A 22,176-nucleotide genomic window follows, 5' to 3' on the forward strand; every position below is an offset into this window, starting at 1 on the left:
TACACAGGTTTCGTACATAATATTTATTTAAAAACACAACAGTAAATAGTTAGATATTAGTGAATAATAAAGTTTAACATCATGTAATTTTATTTTTTCTAATTAATTAGATCGCGCCACCTGTAAAAATATGAGTATTGACAGTTGAACACTGAAAATGGTGTCAAATAATCGATTTATATATATATATATATATATATATATATATATATATATATATATATATATATATATATATATATATATATATATATATATATATATATTTTTTTTTTTTCCTTTTCTATACAGTTCAGTGGAAAAAAATAGCTTTTTTTTAACCAACTTAAATGTTTAAGTTTTAGATATTTCAGATAAAGATATTAATTGTAGTTTAACAAGAATTTCATCTGAATTCAAATTCTGGCAAAGCTGAACTTTAATGCTAACTGTAAGTATCCAGGTGTTACTTGTTTTATCTATCAGTAAAAATTAGTTGAAGTATTGGGATGTTTGCAGGGATCATACTTGAAAAAGCCATAAATAGGAAAATAAGTACCCACAACAATATTTTTTAAACTTGAGAGGGAAACATTCTTCCCCTCTGTAGCTCTTTGGAAAAACCCTGCTCGATTATTTTTATAAGTAAAAGTAATTCAAATTAAATACTGTTTTCTGGTTGTATCTGCTTACATGCTCCTTCTTATGTCGCTTTTGCATATATTAATAAATACAGCAAGAAAACTTCCAGGCAGTTCATGTCTAGCGATGGATGAGTTGGAACATAATCTGACAATGTATGTTATTTTTTTGGATTTGATTTATTTTGGTGGTTATTGACAATAAAGTCAAATCTGGAGTCATGCGTCTGGGATTCGTTTCAAAGAAGCTTGAAGTGATTTCTTCAGGAATGTCTCATTTGAATTCAGGCAGCTCGTCAGAGAATGTTTCTGTGCAGCAGTCACCTGGAAAACATAGATTTACTAATAGTGCATTTCAAATACCACTTTATCAGTGTGATACGGAACAAGAGGCTTATAGACGTACGTGGCTGCTGTGTTTGGTGAGAACTGTTAACATCATTTTGGCAAATTTCACAGATGTGGTGAAGTGAGGTCCCTGGCTGATAAGCTCCTCTGTGAGTTGTGTGAAAACTTCTTCATGCAAGAGCAGCTGCAGAACAAACACATTAAAAAAAGCAAAAAATAAAAAACACATTAACAATAATAATTATCATCAACTGAAAGCAGATGTTTGCAATCACTGTAAAAATACAAACTCTTTCCTCCTACTGTCTAATTTTAAATCGGACAATATCCTGTCTTATTTTAGCTTAATTAGAATACAAAAATATTTTTATTGTCGAATAAATACTGAAAGTCTCATTTCTCTATGGACAACTATTACTTTCTTCATATTTAGAGGTGTACATACATTTCCTAAGTATTTGGCAGAACACTCAGGAAACCAAACATGTTGGGTCTCTTTCTATAAGTTTCTCGCAATAGTTTGCTGAAATCTTGGACCATTCCACCGAATAAAACTGAGTCAGGTTTGTTGAACTTGTTGCTCAAATAAACCTTATCAAAAATGAAAGTGGGAATTTATGATAGCCACCACTCCGAAACATTGAGTTGCTGTCCTTAAGGCATTTTGTAAGTAATTTGTAGGTGTGATGAGGGTCTTCGTCCGTTTTAAATTGTGCCCAAGCTTTAACACCCTGACTGATGTTTTGAGGTGTTGCTTCAATATTTTCAGAGATTATTCTTTCCTCATAACGTTATCTATTTTGTGAAATTTACCAGTCCCTTCAGTGGCAAAACATCCACACACCATGAAGCTGCCACCTCATACTTCACACTTGGGTTGGTGTTCTCACAGTTACAGACTTTTCCCATTTTGATTACTGTGGCCAACCACTTCAATTTTAGTTTGAGCTGCTTACACTCGCCAATAATTTCTGAGTGTGTATTTTTAGACAGTGTATGTGAATATATGGTTTCTATTATAAGTCCACCAAGTACCTTGGAGTCAAGCAAGCTGTGGATAATGGAGAGGACTGCTTCACTCCAAGGAATCCTGAATGTCATTCTAAAAATAAAAAAAATACATATATGAATAGATATAATGTATTCTACACACTGGATGCTTATTTACTATTTAAAGTAGTTTTTATGTAATTGGTCTCACTGAAGCATCAGCAGTCTGTAGTGTGAATCCAGGCAGCTTTCTATCAGTCTGTTCAGCAGCTCTGTCTGAGGTGGCCCTGAAAACAACACAAAGTTCAAGCAGGATCCGCTTATTTTGAGGCCAAACACTGAGTAAAAAGGTTATTGACATGAAAGCTGATACCAGTGGTATCAGCTCAGTTAATGTGTACGCAAACCAGGATGCTGCCTGAAACACAGTCTACACTCAACCATCTCCAAATGCTACCAGCTGCAGATCAGGTCACTTATTTTGTGCCAGAAAACTTATGGAAAATGTTTGTTGCATCAGTGCTAATGGTCAACACATCTGCAGCCAAAACACTGGAGCAGATTTTTGTGCTAGCTTTTGCTGCATATCCATGCCAGCTCACTGAAATAAGCAGCACCACCAGTATCTCACCTATATTCCTGTCCTCCAGAACTGGTTCGATTACTGAATGGCACATCGGCCGGGGATAGCGGCTGCACAGTGAAGTTACCGCCGTTACCAAACACCTGGAGGCCGGCTCTGACAGGGACGAGACCTGAAAGATATATATACATATAATAAATACATTTAATTCTGAGTGCTGCAGAAACATATACACATCTACCTTGCACATTCAGTGATTTACCTTCTGCAGCAGGATGCTCCTAATGAGGGATGCTGCAGTACTGTAGCTCAGATCAGGAGAGAGGGACAAAATGCTGTTGCACAGCTTAGGCAGGGTGTGTTCAGGTAAGATGGGAAAGTTCAGTGTCTCACACAACATCTCCACCTAAGAAGAACAAATAATCATCTGAAGGCCCTTCAGCCTTAAAAAAGTATTTATACGGTTATGAATGTAGCAAGTAAAAAAAAAAAAATTAAATTTATCATTTAGCTATATTACACCTCGCACGTACTTGGTGCTTTGGCAATGTTATATTGACTCCATTTGTGAACAGAACAACTGAGATGGATAAAATCTGCAGCAATTTATAGAAAAAGTAAAAAATAGATATAAAAAAATGAAATCTTTCTGGACATACTTGGGTTGGGTTGCATTCGTTTAACACTTTGAACACATCTGTGGCGCTCTGGTCCCACTGAAAACAGAAAATACACTAAATGCTTACAGCTGCACTAAATTTCACATCAACTCCATGAGGGAGAAAACATTGTTCTTACCTCAGCCTGACCTTCCAGTAACTCTTTCATGTGAAGAACAGAGCCCTATGTGAGCAAAAAAAAAAAAAAAGGCAACTGAATTTGATTTGGTCTGGTTTCTTTAAATAGATCGTGATTATTATTTTAAAAATGCAAACTGAAGAAAAATGTAAAGCCTCCCTCTCCTCACAATGTTTACCCTGATGTGTTCAGGTAGACCATCGTGCGGTCTGTCTGCAGGTGTTTCAGCAGCACTTGCAGATCCCCCTTGTGTGTCCATCCTCACTTCTTCGTCTTCTGCATCTACTGGCTCATCAACATGCATGTCCATCTTCAACCTTTTACTCTCCTGCACTGCTTCCTCTCCGTCTGCATCCACGTCCTCATCAACACTGGCCCGTCTTTTCCGCTGTGTCCCATGCTCGAGCAAATCAAGTCTACAATAGGATTCAGATTCCTCTTTTTGACTGTTGAAGCATCCAGCCCAACCTCCAGCCTCACTAGAACCTCCCAAATTCTCCGATAGCTGCTTCAGTTTCTGCCTGCAATGTTCAGAGTACAGAGGATCCTTGAAGTTCATCTCCAGTTTCCTCTCCAGCTGTCTGCCCAGAGCTCTCACCCAGGGGGTTGGATTGGAGTCCTGAGCAAGACATCTGAGCAGCAGCAGGACGGTGGGCCCAGGAATAGCAGAGTTCACCAAGTAGAGGAAGATCAGCAGGTTCTGTTTAAACACTGGTGGAAACAGGCAGACGAGTGGTTTGCTAGAAAAGATTTTAAAAACAGAAATGGAAAATATACATGAATTACTAGAGCAGTGGAGTTTAAGAGATGTTTTAATTACGGTTGCAAAATCTAAGAAAAACATTTCTTGCACAAGTATTACGATGTTAATTGTGATGAACCCACATGCAACCTTTTCTTTCTGAGTTAGGAGGCAATTAGTTCTCTGTATATTTATAATACTTTATTAAAACAAAACAGAATGAAACAAGAATACAAGTTGTGCAAGGATTGCAGCTCTAAATCTCGTTTCAAAACTGCAAACTGTAGGAAAAGGTTAGTTTTCATTGATTCTTGAATTAAGCACATTGTTCTGTATACAGTGTACTGCAAAAGTATTCATAATCCTTAAAACATTTTCATCTGTCAGAGTACAACCACACTTCTGCAGCTTACTTCGGACTTTCAACGAAACTTTTGTTTTTAAAGATTTTTAATCCGGGTATTTTTTTTTTTTTTCCACCTCTAGGATTTTGGTTTTAGATTTTCCCAAATAAGATGACACCAATAGTAGAATGAAGATCTATTTTTAGGCCTGGTGTTCTTTTTTTGTTTTCCCCCAAACAGTCACGTATTTGACGTAGATTCGTATGTATGTATGGGCGTGACTCTGAACGAGTTTTATTTAGCTGGACTAAGGGGAAATGTGGCTCTTTGTAATTTTAAAGATTTAATATCCCTGATATAGGCCAAAATAAAGCAGAAACATCTTTTACTGCGATTAGAGCTCAAGTCTTTCAAAATATTTCTACCAGCAACTTATAGATTGACTTTTCTTTTTTTTTTTTTTTTAGACAACTTAGCCCAGACAGGGATCGTCTGAAATTAAGTCTGGCTTCAGCTTCCTCAAAAACCTGTACAAATGTCATGTTGTTTAGCAACACCAGCAGGACTGACATGAACGACAAAGCAGACAGTCTGTTAGACGCATGTAGGAAATATTTATTCTTTTTGAGTTTATAGGGAGCAGTGCCGTGTACTTACACTGAAAGTGTCAGAGCTTCAGCTGATGAGGCAATTTCGTCTCTGCATAGAGTCAGTATGAAGTTAGTTAGGGTAGACTCTGAGTTAGCCCGCTGCTGTCTCTGGAAGACAGTCAGCGCGGCTTTGGCCCCGGAAACTCCGGACATCAATGTAGTGAGCAGCAGCCTGGACTGTCCGTCAAACCGGCCCAGCAGCGTACTGGTGTTCACACCAGTAGTAGCTTGAATAGATAATCCCTGTCCACAGAAACGCTGTCTCCCCGCCATGAGAACTCAACCATTTGTTTACATATTTCACTGTATAATTACATAGCGCCATCTACCGTCCTGGAGTAGAATTCTCTTAAAATTTTCCCCTTCATTACGTGGATGGTATTTCAAAGTAAACCATTTACCTCTAATTATTGGCGACTTAAAAACAACAAGGCACATTTTCAGTGAGACAGGTGAGAATTTTTTATTTTCAGTGCACTTTTTTTTTTAAAAGTAATAAAAGCCAAACATGTTATGTTCTTGCCAAAAACTAGGAAACAACAAATCTTGAGGTTGGCACCACAATTGAAGATGTATATTGGCACAATTTTTACTTTGACAATTAAAACCAACCACACAATGTTTTAAAATATCAAGATTGCCTTCAGTGAGTGGAACAAATTTAAATTGTTGGGAGAGGTTAAGGAAAAGAGGCTGAGGTTAGGGAAGGGGGAGGGCTAAACATGCACATGAATCAAAGCTTTGAGGGTAAAAAAAAAATCCTCAACCCAAAAACCAATGTCTACAAGATCACAAAAAAAAACTAAAGACACTTTCAATTATTCTTAGACCCACATCAGACTCTACTGTACATGTGCATACACCAATACAATTATTGCTGATATTTTTCCCCATCATTTGTTTCAAAATCCTAAATAACTTGGTTTCTGTGATCAAGTCAAGTCACAGATTCACAGCCCTAATTCCCAATCCTGACAGAAGGCTACTCCAAAGCTGGCTTAGTACAGACTACGACAGAAGCAGTGGTCAAAGGTGGATTGACTCTGTATTTTAGACTACCAAGAAAAAAAAAAAAAGAAAAAAAATGCTTAAAACCCGTAATCTTCAGTGAGGCAAAAGAGAAGTTCTTCGTCCGCTTCTTCACCACCAAGAAGGCTCATGCTTATGAAAAAACCAAGCAGATCAGTAAAATTGTCATCCTCTTCCTCTGAGAGGTACTGTGAGGAGGCAAAGAAGGAACATAAATACACCACCATGGAACGCACCTAAAGCAGGGGTGTCAAACTCCAGTCCTCAAGGGCCGGTGTTCTGCAGTTTTTAGATGTGCCACAGCTTCAAAACACTGGAATGAAATGACTTAATTACCTCCTTGTTGTGTAGATCAGTTCCCCAGAGTCCTGCTAATGACCTAATTATTCTATTCAGGTGTGGTGCAGCAGAGGCACATCTAAAAGTGGCCCTCCAGGAATGGAGTTTGATACCTGTGACCTAAAGCATATTAAAGCATTGTGCGCTTACTGAAAACACTGGACTGTTAGAAGAATCTCCAACATGCCGATAGAGACACTCCTTTTTGAAGGGACAGCATCCATATCGGTCATAGAAGCAGCATCTCTTCTTACTGGAAAAAAATATGTCAATAACTTCAACACATGTTAATCAGACTGATCAGTTACCGTTTTCATTGACTAAAAAAAAAATTAATAAATAAAGCTTAGTTTTTAAGTTTTACTGTCTGTACTTTCAACTCACTACAAATGAAGCCCAGGTATAATACACAGTTACTTTGTGTTTCCAAATGCATCTGTATTTAATGGCCACTCAAAGACCATTAACTTTTAGTATGTCTAATAAATGTCCCATTTTCAAACATTTAAAATACAACTATGGTACCTAGTATCCATTTTTAAATCCATCTGGAGAAATGCTATCAAGAAGGTAAAAATAAAATAAAAAGTACAATAGGCTCATAAGGGTTTATAGGCAGGAACTAGACAACTATAAACTTAAATATATTGCAGACACTTAAAGCTGGTCAAAAGGTTACATTGCAGTTGTATAAACTGGTTAATTACTTTGAGTGCAATCAAAACAGCATCTTACCCAAATTTTTTCTTGAAAGCACCAATTACAGTTTCCTTCTCTTGACCTTCCACCCAGTATTTATTTGGCACATAAAAAGCAGACCTGACTCGACACTGAGGACAAGCCCTGCAAATACACAAAGGTCAAAACACTTGTGAATGCAACTTTAACTTGCTGTCATAGCAAAGACCTACCTTACGACATCAAGTCCGATGTCTTTTGTTTTCCTCCAGGTTGCGATGCAGTCTAAACAAAAGGGATGATTGCAGTTTGGCAAAATCCCAAAGACCCGGTCTCTCTGATTCTCCTTTTCATAGACTTTGTCCATACAGATCCCACAGACCACATTTTTGCTCTGCAGGAAAGCCAAAGTTTCTTCACTTTTTTCATTGCAAGCTGCTGCAGCTCCATCTTCACATGTTTCGGATTTAGAGGCTCTCTATATGCACAAACAGAAAATAGTCACCACCAATTAAGCCTTTTTTAGATTCGTGGTATAGAGAAGGATCCCCATTTACAATTAAGCCATCAAATCCAGTACCAACCTCATATCTTCCCTGCCATGCACTTGCTTCAGCAATTCCTGAACTTGGGGCTGACTCCAAATAATTTTCTGCCAAGAGAAATTAGGGAACAGTATTAAAATGTTAACTAATAACTCAGTTTCTTGTATTAACCTCCTGTACCTTGTGACAGTTCCTCCAAAACATATTCTGGCAGATTCCCAGTTTCTTGCTGAAGATTGAAGGGATAAATTGCTGACTGTGATCCACTGCATCTGTGCCTGGATGGGACATTAAAGCGCCAAAGAGATGGTTCTGACCCTCTTCTTTCAGAGTAGTGGGGCATACCAGAGGGGGAGGCTACAGGCACTGAACCCCTTCTTCCTGGAAACACTGGTCCAACTTGAGGCAGAAGGACATGAAAGAACCTAGTGGTGGGAAATAAATGAGCTTCATAGTCCTTTAAAAGTTCAGACAAAATAAAAACATACAAATTCTAACTTGTGTGCGAGTGTGTTGGGTGGGGGTTACCTGCACCGTTCACCATACCAGCAGCCACCTTTCTGAAAGTACCGACATATCTGGGATGCAGGTATAGGGGTGAACTCATGTCTGTACTTGCACCTTCGGCCAAATCTGCAAGAGCCATTTATGAAGCGCCTGTGCAAAATAACAAAAAATATTAATAAATTATAGAGGCAATTTACAGTTGGAGGAACTAAGATGTAATGCAACTGTGTGATCAAATAGAAGTGTGAAGCAATAAAAAGAAAACGGTTAATTTGGCATTTATGACCACAAGTTATAAATGCACGAGTTAGCTACATAAAAATAAAATAGAAAAATAAAGTTGCGACAGCAATGTCCAAATATAATGGTTTAACCGAACTGACTTCATTTCCTAATCTCAAGGCAAACAGAAACGGCTTTTTCCATTTTCACCTATAGGCAACAAAAACTACTGCAGTAAGACGCAGAAGAGGTTTGGATCTAATGTCCCTTGTGTCCCATTCATTGATTCATGATGTGCAGATGTTTTCTCTGAAATCTCCTCAGTTTTATAGATGAATTTCTTACTATGCATTTTATCTGTTATATGCAGTTAATTTATCACACTATATGACTGTGGTCACCTCTGTGACATTACCCAGGCTACGTACAAAAACTCAATTTGTAGAACATCTGGTCTCAAACGGGCTGCAGAAACTGAAAGGCCAGTTGTGCATCTCAGTTTACAGTAATTAGTGCATCCTCACACCAACCAACTTAACGGTCTCTTTCAACATCAATAAATCTCCTTTTTGGGCTTCCTCTGACCCTCCTGCCCCGAGGCTAAAACGTTTAGATAGAATCAGGTCTCCTCTTGCCCAAACTCTCAGTCTGGCCTTCATCTCCAAAACATTTAACAGGAGCCGTCCTCCTGATGTACGCAGTCTTCACCCCATCAAACTGTGTTTTTAAGGGAAAACGTTGTTCTGCAAATACTTTTAAACACTAAAACATGTTCCCCATCAGCAGTCATGTAGCGTTTTGATATTCATTTTCGTTCCAGAAAGAAGTCGTTTAGGATTATGTTTTAATTGGCGCGCAGTTTTAAATGAACGTACACACAAAAAAAAAGATCAATTAACCCAATTAAGTATTTCCCCTGGTATTTGATCTAATTTTAAACCTAAACATTCGACGCTTGCACGGACAGAATATCGGTGTCATGGAAACAATAACGGCCAGCAAATATAAAATGTTTAAACGGTTTGATATACATTTAAAAAATTGTCTCAATGCAAGGACAAGGTAGCAAGAAACACGCAGAGTTTAACAATTCAAACAGCTTTAAATGTCACTCAGTTTTGAACTGAATGTCCGGTAAAAGTTGTTACTTACAGCCACTTCTAAAGTGCAAATTAGCCTTTAATATTTTTTATTTATTTTTTGTCCATTATGTGATTTCATCTGCTTACCTACAAATGTTTCCACTACGAACCGAGTCCATCCTGTCAACGCGTTTTTCTGCCTTTTTTTTTTTAAGCTAGCCGCCAACCGAGACAACCTCCTTCTTTCTCTCTAAATAGCCAACAGCTGTTTTACTCACTAATTACCATGGCAACCGACCAATGGGAATTTGAACTGGGCCGTTCTACGTCATGTGCGCAACACTTCATTGGCCGACGCATGCGTCAGTCATAACAGTTCCGGTAAGGCATTAAGCGCACGCGCTAGGCTTGCCATGCACGCGCCGTTAGAAACGAGAGAAAAATCAGTGTTGTCATTTCTATTTTATATGTGAGAAATCACTAAACTAAAAAGTGAATATAGGTTATACATGTTACAATAGGAAAATATTTCAAGTTCTACTACATGCTTTCTGCAAACAAATTATTCAACCCATCATTTACAGAGGTAGCTTTTTTTTTTCGTTTACACTTTTTGGTGTAATTTCTTGCTTTATCAGATCTCTGCGGTAAATGGATTTTCTTATTAGAAACCAGTAATCAAAAAACAACTCCAAAAAAAAAGAGCATGTGTATATTATATTTTTATTGTAAAATGTGCCTGTTTTTTGTTTTGTTTTGTTTTGTTTGTGTTTTTGTGTGGTCAAAAAAACAAACAAACAAAAAATAATAAAGTTTTAAAATTCTCTAACAGGCACCTAAATGTGTGACTGCTGCAGTGATTTTCGGAGGTGCTGCATCTTACAACTCACAGGTATTGTTCCACATAGCTTATCACCACAAGCAAACAGGAATGGACACGAACATATGAAAAGAAACGATATATAAAATTTTGAAGGGTTTGGATTAGAATACGTGTTTAAAAAACAACTGTTGAGCCTCATTCATCCCTAGAGGAAATGACATCACGCAGTGACGCATATTTCTCTCAGGTTAAGATGTGGAAGGTGAGGAAAATGAGCATATTTTAAAAACTATTTCGCCATCTTAAATATAACAAAAACTTCCTTCTCTTTTTTTTTTTGACCACAACGATAGCAAAAATTGGTTGCACTGAATAATTCGCATTTTAAAACAAAAATCAAATAACTCCTCATTCCCTCCACCCCCCATTACTGTTTTCTGGTGAGAAAATCCAGTTACCATGACATGCACAGACCCAACCAACATCCTTTGCTTTGCATAGCACACTTGACGTGAGCCGACGATACAAAATTTTGCAAGGTGCATTAATAATAGGGATTAAGGCAAAAATAAATGTCAAAGATTTGATAAGACAGTGAAATATTCATACATTTGGAGGTAGATGGGGATAAAGACAAAAGCACAAGAGACTACTGAAAGGTGAATTGCATAAAGCAGAACTGGTAGGAAAAAGTCAAAACTGTCAAGCTGCAACATAAATCAGACACACAAAAGTGAACAGTACTTTTGGGTTGTGTATATCTTGAATACAAAGGTTCAGAAACTGAGTTAGACTTTCAATTATGATAGAATCTGCCAGTCACAATATAATGGTTCTGTATGCCGGTTTCCTATAAAGTCCTCCTGCACCGTGGAATTCAACATGTTCATGTTCAAGAAAAGTTTGTTGGTTTGCATGATATAATATTTGGTAAAACCTAATCTAAACAGGTAGGCATGGATATACAAATATACTTAAATCCATGAAATGGCGTAATTCATAATTTGCTCTAACAATATCGTCAACAAACACAAATAATTTGTAACATAATCACAGAGAAATGCGCTAACAAAACCAGAAAATGGCAAGTTCAGTTTCCCGCACAAATGAAAGAAAGCTTGTCGTCTCTCGTACTTTTGGAAGTCACATGTTTATAGTGTCAGCTAAGTTGAACTATTTTCACTTGGATCAATGGCTTTTAAGACAAAACCTAAATGACTTGGATTTCACATTTATTGACAAACAGAAATGATATTGCACAGACACTAAGAGAGCTCTACACTGCTGGAGCCAGCCCAGTTTGTGTTCTTCAAACCAAATGGCAAGGTGGAAGGGTTAATGATGATGATGATGGTGATGATGTTGTAAACAAATACCAATTTGTGCATCTTCGGTTGTAATACAATTCTGACAATAATTACAATCACTCTTTCTAAAAAGAAAAAAGACCCTGATTTCCCTCTTCCATTTCAGCTGTACCACTGGCGTAGGAACATGAAATGTTTTCCCTTTGCAGCTAAACGCAAAGCATGGATGAGCGAGGAGAAGTTCTCTCTCTCGTTCCCAAAACACTGCTCTGGGGTCAGCTTTGCTATGAGGATGAAACAGGAGCAGCCTCTTTAAGAAAACATATCACTCTTCCTGTTAGGTGGCCATTGTGGGAAACTAAGGCTTTGCAGCAAATGATTCCAGATGCTCATCGCACGGGGAGAGCAATGCTGATACTGTGGGACTTTTCCTGATTGTGATAGCCCTAACAAAGTGAATCTGCTTCATCTGTGAGTTCAAATCCATGCCAACGTATGGAAAACAGTGCTTGCACTGAATGCAGTGTGTTATTATATAACCGAACGATTCTGTTTGTAACAGTATTGCTTCAAAATCACTCTGTGCTGGAGATTTCTCTAATACATGTCTTTGTAGATCTCCTGTAGTAGAGGGTGGAGCGAGGTCTCCGACTCAGTCTTTTTGATCTTTTGGACGAGCTGAGCGTTCTCCGTGACTAACTGGCGAAGATCGGCCATCTTCTGAAGCAGCTTGGGGAAGAGGTAGAGAGAGTCAGAGTGGTTCGCTTGGAGGTGGAGGTCCAGGGCCTGGAGGATGCTGTCCTGACTTTGTTCCACCTGCTTCACGTTCATTAGACCGGGACGATCTAAAAGAACAGGAAGATATTTTACAGTAATCAACAACCTAAGACTACAATAATGATACAGATAAAGCAGAGATTACGTGACATTAAAACCTAATTTGGAGAACAGAAATTGCACGTTTTGACTCAAGTGCATCTGCTTCTCTTTGGCTGCCCAGGCTACAAAATACTTATGAAATAACACAATCCTGCATGAATTCTGTTGCAAGTCACACCATGAGATCCTTTAATTTTTTTTAGATATTTCTCAGTGTGAAAGAAATCAATATAGACTCCCATCTGAGCAGCTTTTAGTTCACGATTCGGTTTATGCGGGGATAATTGGTATGGATCGTGAAGTCGTAACAAACCAAGCATGCGTCAACTTTCCAGACTCCAATTTTTATCATATTTTCTGGACATTTAAGAACAACTAACTTTGTCTTATGATCCGTAGGTTCTTCAAGTAATGAAACAACAAAATTACTTTGAACTGCAATAAGGGATTGTTTCGCTGTTTTTGTGGCATCTGGACTAACTTGCAACAGCTCTCTGTTACAAACTACTGGACTTGGAAAAAAATAGAAATGGAAGACCCTAAACTAAATACAGGTTATTTTTAGCAATGTTTGTGAACTTGGTAAATAAAAGCTGCTTAGAGAAATTCCAAAGAAACTGCTGAACTTTAGTTATTTTAACCAACCAGGTAGTGAACTTGCCCTTCTATTTGCTTTCTGAATGAGTCTTCAATCTGTAAATAAAACAGTTAAAATATAAATGGGAAAAATATTTGAATCGAGCTGTAATGTGGCAAATCAAATATAAAATCATGTTAATTTAATATAAGAAAACCTACTGCTCTTATTAGGCATTAGTAGCCTTCTGCTATTCAAAGAATTTTCCAGTATCAAATTTTTTCTTTGTATTTATCTGGACCTAATAATGAATGATACAAAATGTATTTAAAGACATCTGAAGACAGCAAAGTAACACTGTTTAATGTTTAAATGTCACTTTCTGACATCAACTTTGTCTTCATAAATTAATTGTGACTAAAGCGCAATTCACATTTTGATGAGTTAGTTTGATTTGAAGGCTGTAGTATACACACTTATCAGATCAAGATCTTTGTTGGATATTATTAATAAACTTTTCATTCAACCAAGAAGTGTGTCTAATAAGAAAATTATATTAGAGATGGTATCTTTTAAATGTAATAATATAACGTCATCATAAAGTTTTTAATAACATTACATTGCATGAAAATATTGCATGTTAAAAATTATTTACACCCTAAATAATCAATTGAAAACCTTCATTGACATTAGAGCAAACAAATACTCCTTAGAAGAAATTTTCTTTCACTGGTAATAATGCATATTTTGCAATGATTTCTATTTTTTTAAGGTTGGAAGGCCTCCTAGCCATCACCCTAATTAACCCACTGAATTCAAGTTGGGCCACTTCAAAACATAAACAGTTTGTTCTTAAAATTAATAGATTACTTCAAATCTAAATGTGTTAGTAGTATGGATTATTCGGGACTTACGTGCAATCTGTTTATCGAGAGATAATTCGTAATGATGTAGACGCTCACATCCTCATTACAACTTTCCGTGCTAAAAACCATAACAATAGTGGAGCAATTCGCCCCCACGCCCCGACTCATATTGCCCTCATTCTGTTTCTATTAAGTCTGAAATGATCTGAAGAAGAAAATAAGTGAGTGGAAGGCGTAGTCTGTTTCAGAGAAAACAGAAGCTACGACTGTTTTCTGAGAATCGTTAGCCTTGCACTGCTTTAGTCATGCTTGAAATCGGTTTTCTTTGAATTTTGAAGACAGTATCGCCACCTGCTGGTGCAACATTTGTTACTGCATTTCTGAATGTCTGGATGGAATACCGGACAGCGTAGATGCTGATTTTTATTACTTTTTTTTCCCCAAAAGTGAATGTATTAAAATTATCAAGAGTAGCATAGCTGGAAGAATAGTTTCCCATGTAGAAAGATCCATGGCAATCTGGCTTAGCTAAGATACACAGAAAAGTGATCCTGGATCATCATTTACTAATATTTATGTATGCCATATAAGCACAAAAAGCAGCTATGATGTTAACATCACAGGGGTTTGAACAGTTTTGCCTTCCTGACATATTTTATACATCCTGGCTGACAGAACATAATTGCTTTTGTATGTGTTTTTTTGACCAGAAATAGGGTGGATTCAGGATGCAGAAATTGTGTTGCTCTAGTCAAATGCTGTGTCGGCCATTTTTTATTTCTTTTCATTCTCATGCCAGAAACTCTTTTCCAAGACACTTCATTTTTATATAGCGGCAGAAACGTCAAAATCTGAACTGTTGTTGCACTTATTCTTACAGGAATCGAGAGATCCGACGGGCAAATCTGTCCAGAACCAGACACAGAGAAACGATGCCAATGCTTCTGAGAGGAAGCGTGGAAGTGGTTCAGGTCATTCAGCGTGGATGTCACAGTTAAAAACACACACTGAGGCTCTTTGTTGACTTTATAAAAAACAGCTGCCTTACTCAACAACAACGTTGATGGCTTGCCACCAAAGGAAGATAGAGGAGGGACCACAGCGAAGTAGGGCAAAGTCAAGAGTTTAGGACTGCCAACATCATGGCCAAGAACCTTTGTACTGTAGTAAGAACTGGTGTTTTAATCAAAAACAATATTGGGGCCCACTCAAACTCTTGAAAGAGATGCTAATACTATTTGGGATTGAAAAGGACATGTAGAAGAATTTTAAACATTTATAACAAGCTTTTTATCTAAGCAAATACAGATTTGAGTGAACTTCGGGGGCATTTGAAGTGCTAAGAAACAATGTTATTAGCATCCATTATCAGGCTTACATCAGCCAGCCCGCAACTAGACACCAAGAACATGGCCTTGTAGAAGTATTTACATTCCTTGAACTTTTCCACATTTTCCCTCAAAAACAATCCCAGATTTATTGTCTTGCTTGAGATTTTTTTGTGCTGGGGCAACACCAACACAGAATAGGGTCTAATTGTAGAAGAAAAAGAAAAAAAACATAAACAAGGCTTTTGCTTTTTTATGAAAGAAAAATCTGAATTTTCAGTAATGCAAATATATTCAGCCCCTTTACTTTGCTACACCTAAATAAAATCCAAACTATTTCTTTAAGAAGTGTCTTAATTAGTAAACAGAGTTCTCCTGGGTGTCATGTAACTTCGGTATAAATTCAGAGGTTTGTTGGAGAACATTAGAGAACAAATGCCCTCATGAAAACCAAGGAACACAGCAGATAGGTCAGGAAATAATCTGCACAGGTCGGTAATAAAACAAAATCTGGCACTTTGGACACCTAAGGAAGCACTGTTAAATTAATGAGATGAATGTGACAGAACTGCACCCCTACCAGACGTGGCTGTAAACCTACACTGGCAGATGGGAGTACAATGCTTCTCTCCAGGAGTAATTCTACTCTACTTTGTGTTGATATAAAGCACAAACCACTAATGAAATAAACTGCATGTTTGGTTTTGACAAGCACCAAAAAGAGCCAAAATTACAGACTGTGGTTGGTCAGACTCTTTAAAGCCAGACTAAAGGCAGACATGGGTGGAAATATGTGTTCTTTTTTTTTCTTTGAAAATTAAGGTGTAAAAAAAATAAATAAGAAAATACTACCTGCACCACACATCAATTTTTTTACACTTTACCCACCAACTCTCCATCTCACCTCCACAGAGAATAATGGCAGCAACAAACAGGGCCAGGTCACTGTCATCCAACTCCAGAGCATTGAACTTGACAGCAAACTCAAACTTTGGCTCCATGATCTCACTGAAGGGTTTCCGTAAGCTGCGTAGAAACTCCCTCGTCACAAAGCCTTTCCCGTTGGCCACCAAAAGTCCATCCTTGTTCATGAGAGACGGCAGCATGGCGAAAATAGCCTCGTGAACACCATATTTGAGCAGCGTCACCTGTAGAGAGCCACGCACAGGTGTCCATTTGTGCTTTCTGCGCATCCGAAAACAAGCCTGCCCGTTGTTTCAGTAAAGCGAGGAGACAGTGACTCACCTGGTCATTGAGGAAGAGGTCCACGAACCCTGGAATGCTCTTGGCAAACTCCGTGAGCTCTCGCACCGTCTCCACCGTGGTGCACTGACAGCGGTAGAACACATGAACGCCGATCTCCTTGGTCAGCGGTGCGCCTGGAACCAGCTGGCTCCACACCAACCCGCTTTCTGCCTTCCAGAGCGTGTCCACGTCGTAGATCACAAATGGCTGCCATGGACAAAAACAACGTCAGAAACCACCTCTAACAAATACCAGCTTAGAGTGTACAATAAATACAAGAATTATGCACCTGCATTGAAATCTCTCTCTGGGTCTTTTCTTTTTTCAAATGAAACTTACCCAACATTGTTGACCATTTTTCATTTGAGCATTAAATATTATGCATGCACCTCTGTGCACTGACATTTATAATAATAAAAAAAGACTTAATCTTATTTTTCTCAATCCATCCATCCATTATCTGCGGTCAGGTCAGGTGGTAGGGGCAGCAGCCTAGGCGGAGAAACAGAGACTTCCCTCTGCCCAGCCACTTGTGCCAGCTCCTCCAGCGTGTCCTGGGTCTCCTACCAGTGAAATGTGGCCAGAGACGCCTCACCAGGGAGGCATCCTTACCAAATGCCAGACCGCTTAATCTTTTCAGTAATTATAATATTTCTAAAATCACAGGTTTAGCATTTTATCCAAAAATTAAAAAGAAATAATTAAAATACTATGTAAAACCACATGCCTCAAAGCACCCAGAGAGCAAAAGAAGTTTATTCTACTCTGTAAAAACTCACTCACAAATTAGAATGAAGTCAGAAAAGCTGCTATTTTCCATGGACGCATTAAGACACATGATAATTTTGCTCTATCTCCTATGATGGGTGAATTTTCCCTTTCTTTGTTTGAACTTGCGACATACGCATTCATTAGTTAACTCACAGTGACATGACTGATTTTATGACTTCACACAACTACCAATGGTTTAACATAAAATATTTTGAAATATTTTTTTTAATTTAATCTAAATTAATATTTTTGAGCCAAGTTCTGGCACAATAATAAGGGAGTGATATGTGGCATATGGGAAACAAAAAGACAGTCAGGATTCCTCCATTTTCCAAGTCAAATTTCACACTTCTCCTAAGTTAAATGTCAGAATGGATGTACGAATGAATGGGCAGAACAAAACCTGGAATTACAAATATTTTCTTTATACAAACTCATTCAAGGCTGGAAAATACTTAGAACGAATTCCATGCTTTTTCAGACTTTGTAGAAACTATTTATGGATAGAAAATGTTGATACAAAAAGTAAATAAAGTTGACCTTATTTAAATAATTTACATTTTTGCCAACGGCAGAAATGTGCACCATCCTTTAGATTTGAGTAAAATCAAAATTAGAAGCAACAGTTTCAACTCACAGTGCCAAGAACAGACAAAGTCTGATGAAAGTTTTAGCTGTGACTGAATTTAATGTGTTTTTCCGCCTAAAACCAAAACGTACTGCGGTGCTGCTGGTTTTGCCAGTCAAGATGTTGCGGGCCCTCTTCTTGGTCATGCTGAGGTTCTTCAGGTAGGCTGTGTTCACTTGTTTGGCCAACGTCTTCAGGTCGGAGCCGCCCGGTTTGCTGAGGTTCAGCTCCTCTGCAAGCAGGCCCGCCACCAGCTTCTTCCTCTCCGCCTCAGGCATGCGTCCGTATCGGATCGCTGAGGAAACACGCACACATGGATATCACAATTACAAATCAATCAAAGTCAGGTTTTATTTAAGAAAATGCCATGTTAGAGCTGCAGTATGTAACTTTTATGAAAATATATGCTTTTTACATATTTGTTAAAATCCTCATTATGACATGGCAGTATAGTATGACAGATAACCTGTGAGAAAAATCAAGTTCCTTTGCCTTCTTCCAGTGTCCAAAATAACCAATCAGAGCCAGGAATAGGGTCTTAGCGCCGTCAATCACTCTGGTGCTCACTCCTCGCCCCCTCCTTGCTCTGTCAGCTGGTTCACCACAACTTAGCCTGACGCTAATGCTAAGGCTAGTTAGCAAGGCCACCAATGACGGTGGATAAACAGCTTTTCTGGAACAGTAAGTTGTTTTTCCATCAATAGTACATTTAGCAGGATGTACACAAGCATGACAGGCAGCACTAAGACCTTCCTCTTGGTTCTGATTGGTTGTTTTTGGTGCATTTCTTCAAACAGCAACAGCAGCTCAGGGAGGAGGTGGAGGAGGATCAATCTTTTCACAGATCATCTGTCTCATATTAAACTGTCACGACATGGTGAGAGTTTTAACAAATATGTTCAAAAAAAACATCTTCTTGTAAAAGTTACACACTGCAGTTTTAAATGTTTTAAGTCTTCGATGAACACAATTGTTATTTAGCCTTGAATGCTCTTCCCCTCTCACCATCGTGGGACATTCCCAAAGACAGGCACTTCTGGAAGCGACAATATTGGCACTTGTTGCGATTCTTCTTCTGAATCTTGCAAGAACGCTCACAGCGCTCGTATTCCAGTTTCATCCGCACGGTCCGTCGGAAAAAGCCCTGAGTCAGAGACAATGCAACCGGCTTAACAACTACAACTTTCTGCACGCACACACACACAAAGAAAACATTGTTATCGATATTTGTAAGCCTGCAATGTTTCCTGCTGAGACGGTTAAACTGTTACCTTGCAGCCTTCACAGGCGTGTACTCCGTAATGGAAGCCAGACGCCTTGTCCCCACAGACCTTGCACTCCACGCTGATCCCAGAAGCCGCGTTGTCTTCTCTGCCAAGACGAAGCTGCTCCGATAGTGACGGCGAAGACGTTTGGGAAAGATCTGCCGTTTTTAGAAAGCAGGAAAGTTATAGCTCATGAATTTTGTTTCCGCATATTCTTTTCGGCGCCTTCTTTCTGTGTTTTCACCTGTGTAGCTTGATGATGCGCCGTTGTCCTTGCTGTGACTGCTATCCTGATTTTCACCGTCCTTCTGTTTTTTCCTCTGTTCCCCTTTCCGGCCTCTGGAAGGAAGCGCCTCCCCCTTCTCCTCCTTGTCCTCCTCGTCTTCACTCTCCCTGGTCTTCACCTCTCTGAGGTCCGTCGTCTCCGACGCGCTGGCGGCCCCGCAGCTGTCCGAGCCTGCCGACTCCACCTCCGGAGGCGTCCACCTGACGTCCGCCTTGTCCCGAGGAGACTTGGCCTCGCAGTAGCCATTCACCCTGCTGTGCTGCTCTGTGGCCGTTTGCTGAAACCCGTCCATGGTTCCTGTTGAAGCTGACTCGGCGGCTCATCTCATGTCACGTAGCCATCACAGCTTGACGTTCTAAAAACAAAGTCACTTGTTAGGTTTCAGTACAAAAATAACCGCATGTATGTTTCATGTGGACTATATACAGAGCAAGAATGTACAGCTGCCAACATTTAAGTGGCTCCACATGCCTGCGTATCAACTAGCTGTCGATGTAATATCCAGGACGTGAGGGGTTAACATTGTGATTTTAAGCATGACATGCAGCAGACCCAAAACAGTCCTCTTAATTTCTGTTTTATGTACAAATATGCAGGTAAAAACACTGTAAGCAATTCTAGACTCACATTATCTTGGTAAGGTATCTGAAAAACGCTTTGAGCGATCTTGTAATCCCTCGTTATGTATTTAGTGCCGTCTCTTTATCACTACTTTTTTTTGTTGTTGTTTGAAGAGCTCAAGATGCTGATGGACATGTTGTGAGATTACATCCAGATTTGCAGAACATTTAAGACACAAGCAAGGTCTTCACCACATTAAATCCAGCTTGAAATAACTAAATAACAGCACGAGTATAAGCCATGAAGGGGCCTCGTTGCTAGTTTCAGAGATACATCCAAGAGTTTAAAAGAGCTATGGTTTCAGAACTATTACAGGTTTCCATCATACAGATATTGGGGTTAAAAGACGCCAGGAAAAAAAATTGGGGTGACCACAGATATCTGGCTATGAGTCTCTCCCCCAGCTACTACTGCAGATTGCTTTTCAGCTAGCTGAAAGAACGTTCCCACAATTCAGAAAGAGGACCAGCCCCAGCAGGTGACATGGCTCCTCAAATCATTACTCACTGTGGAAACTTCAAGTTTGGATAATGTGTCTCTCTGATTTGCTACCTCCAAACTCGGGGTCCATAATTTCCTATAAAAAAAAAAGACACTAATGACATCGTCTCTGGTTCAGGAGTGGCTAAGCAACAGGAATAAGACAACATGTCTACGAAATAATAACCAGACTTTAGATGTATAAATCTCAAAGGATCAGCAAACCACCCAGTTTCTGTTTGCATCCTGCACATGTCTCGTTTTCCTCCTCTGTGTCAAAGCTTTCTCTCTCTGCTGCTGCATGGCAACATCTGTATTATTGTTTGCCTCAGCTGCTTGGCAGGGTGCACAGTGTGCCTTTGAGCTGCTTTAAGGGGAAAGGGTGCATGCACTATGTACACACTGCGCTGCTCTTATGGGCCGGAGGAGACGGAGGAACAGAGGAGCTTTAAGGGGAGGTAGTATTTTTACCTCCCGAGCCCCCTAGCGGATGAAACCATCAGTGTTCGTAGCTTTTTGAGCCGTGATTGAAAAACACATTGTTCATTAGAAGTCAACAGACAAAGCGGATACACCGAGGGTCAATGACATACAAAGGTTTCTGTCAGGTTTCCAGAAATTAAACACCGGGAGTGTGGAGCTGAGTCCACACTCCCGGTTTTCGAACAGACAACCTGTCACACTGGTTCTCGGAAGTATTTGCTAACTTACTGAGCACTGAGTCACTACCACGACTGTAATCGGATACAGGCGACTGAGAAATAATGAAAAATAGGATAGACGCGTCTGACCAGGTTTAAAATGTCCAACAACAAACTACATTACCCTCAGAACTAGTCTCTCGGTTTGCTTCTATTAGCCATCTCAGCTAGTTAGCTCCTAACCTTGATATTGACTGAGTACTGCTGGCTAGCTGTTAGCAGTTAGCTCACATTCCGCTGCGGTAGACAGCATTTTCTGGCTACCGTGTTGGCTTACCTTCCCCACTGTAGCGCCTCTGGTTCTGGGGATGTTCCCGCTACGGCAGTCAGCTAAAGTAAACCAGCAGGGAGAGCAGCGCAGTCCTCGGATCGATCGGCTGTTGACAAGTTGTTTGAAGGCTAATAAACAAGAGCTAATGTCAGGACAGCTAACTAACATAAACTTAAGACAGAGTTGGGCCTTCGTGTTGCAGCCGGGAGGATAAAGTGTAAACATGAAAAAAAAATTGTTTACTACTATATTCTATGTAAATAAGTAAAGTTAAGTGGTAATCCCTCCCTTCTTCCCCCTCTCTCTCGCTGTGTGTCGTTCATAGCTTTCCTTTGCCCTGCTTCACTCCTCCTCCTACTCCTGTCACATGTCAGGGCACACAAACACACCACACTGAATCAGCCAAACACCGAACAACTCAGATCCCCTCAGTGTTTTCTGAATAAATCAGATCATAAAATCAGATAAGAAAAACTACACGAAACAATCAAGACAAACATAACTGTATTATAACAATCCCCCCCCCCAAAAAATATCTGACAGTAGGGGGAGCACAATAAGCCATTTATTTTGCTGATTTCTGCTTGAATTTTACTGAGCATTATATAAAACCCCAGAAAAGCATATGATTATCAATGGACAATTTTATAA

The 22,176-nt window shown here is 39.2% G+C and overlaps 3 protein-coding genes across 5 annotated transcripts; all 3 read right to left on the reverse strand.

Annotated features, from left to right (window-relative positions):
- Nucleotides 1-281: 281 nt before the first annotated feature.
- Nucleotides 282-5,378, reverse strand: fance (Fanconi anemia complementation group E). Of its 2 annotated transcripts, none has more exons than XM_005801402.2 (10): nt 5,083-5,378; nt 3,518-4,079; nt 3,340-3,384; nt 3,201-3,257; nt 2,804-2,947; nt 2,590-2,713; nt 2,170-2,245; nt 2,004-2,070; nt 1,027-1,152; nt 282-944 (listed from the first exon to the last, which is right to left on the reverse strand). In XM_005801402.2, the coding sequence occupies exons 1-10, from the start codon at nt 5,346-5,348 to the stop codon at nt 840-842; spliced, it is 1,572 nt and encodes a 523-aa protein (XP_005801459.1). In that variant the 5' UTR covers nt 5,349-5,378; the 3' UTR covers nt 282-839. The 2 variants fall into 2 exon arrangements, with proteins under 2 accessions (XP_005801459.1, XP_023180684.1); XM_023324916.1 differs by having other exon boundaries at nt 3,509-4,079.
- A 727-nt stretch (nt 5,379-6,105) lies between these two features.
- LOC102218872 (probable E3 ubiquitin-protein ligase makorin-1-like) lies at nt 6,106-9,756 on the reverse strand. The gene is given in 8 exon segments (NM_001286297.1): nt 6,106-6,292; nt 6,594-6,696; nt 7,179-7,286; nt 7,355-7,599; nt 7,706-7,773; nt 7,847-8,091; nt 8,195-8,323; nt 9,625-9,756. Coding segments are annotated over 8 exon segments (1,059 nt in total). The 5' UTR covers nt 9,657-9,756; the 3' UTR covers nt 6,106-6,163.
- Nucleotides 9,757-10,785: 1,029 nt separating this feature from the next.
- Nucleotides 10,786-21,887, reverse strand: ppard (peroxisome proliferator activated receptor delta). Of its 2 annotated transcripts, XM_023332378.1 has the most exons (9): nt 21,532-21,887; nt 20,581-20,650; nt 19,411-19,807; nt 19,173-19,324; nt 18,907-19,045; nt 17,994-18,196; nt 16,503-16,709; nt 16,162-16,405; nt 10,786-12,452 (listed from the first exon to the last, which is right to left on the reverse strand). In XM_023332378.1, the coding sequence occupies exons 3-9, from the start codon at nt 19,742-19,744 to the stop codon at nt 12,205-12,207; spliced, it is 1,527 nt and encodes a 508-aa protein (XP_023188146.1). In that variant the 5' UTR covers nt 19,745-19,807; nt 20,581-20,650; nt 21,532-21,887; the 3' UTR covers nt 10,786-12,204. The 2 variants fall into 2 exon arrangements, with proteins under 2 accessions (XP_023188146.1, XP_005801409.1); XM_005801352.2 differs by lacking the exon at nt 20,581-20,650 and having other exon boundaries at nt 21,532-21,886.
- Nucleotides 21,888-22,176: the final 289 nt, after the last annotated feature.

Source organism: Xiphophorus maculatus, chromosome 1 (assembly GCF_002775205.1).
Source record: "Xiphophorus maculatus strain JP 163 A chromosome 1, X_maculatus-5.0-male, whole genome shotgun sequence".
Lineage (NCBI taxonomy): Eukaryota > Metazoa > Chordata > Actinopteri > Cyprinodontiformes > Poeciliidae > Xiphophorus > Xiphophorus maculatus.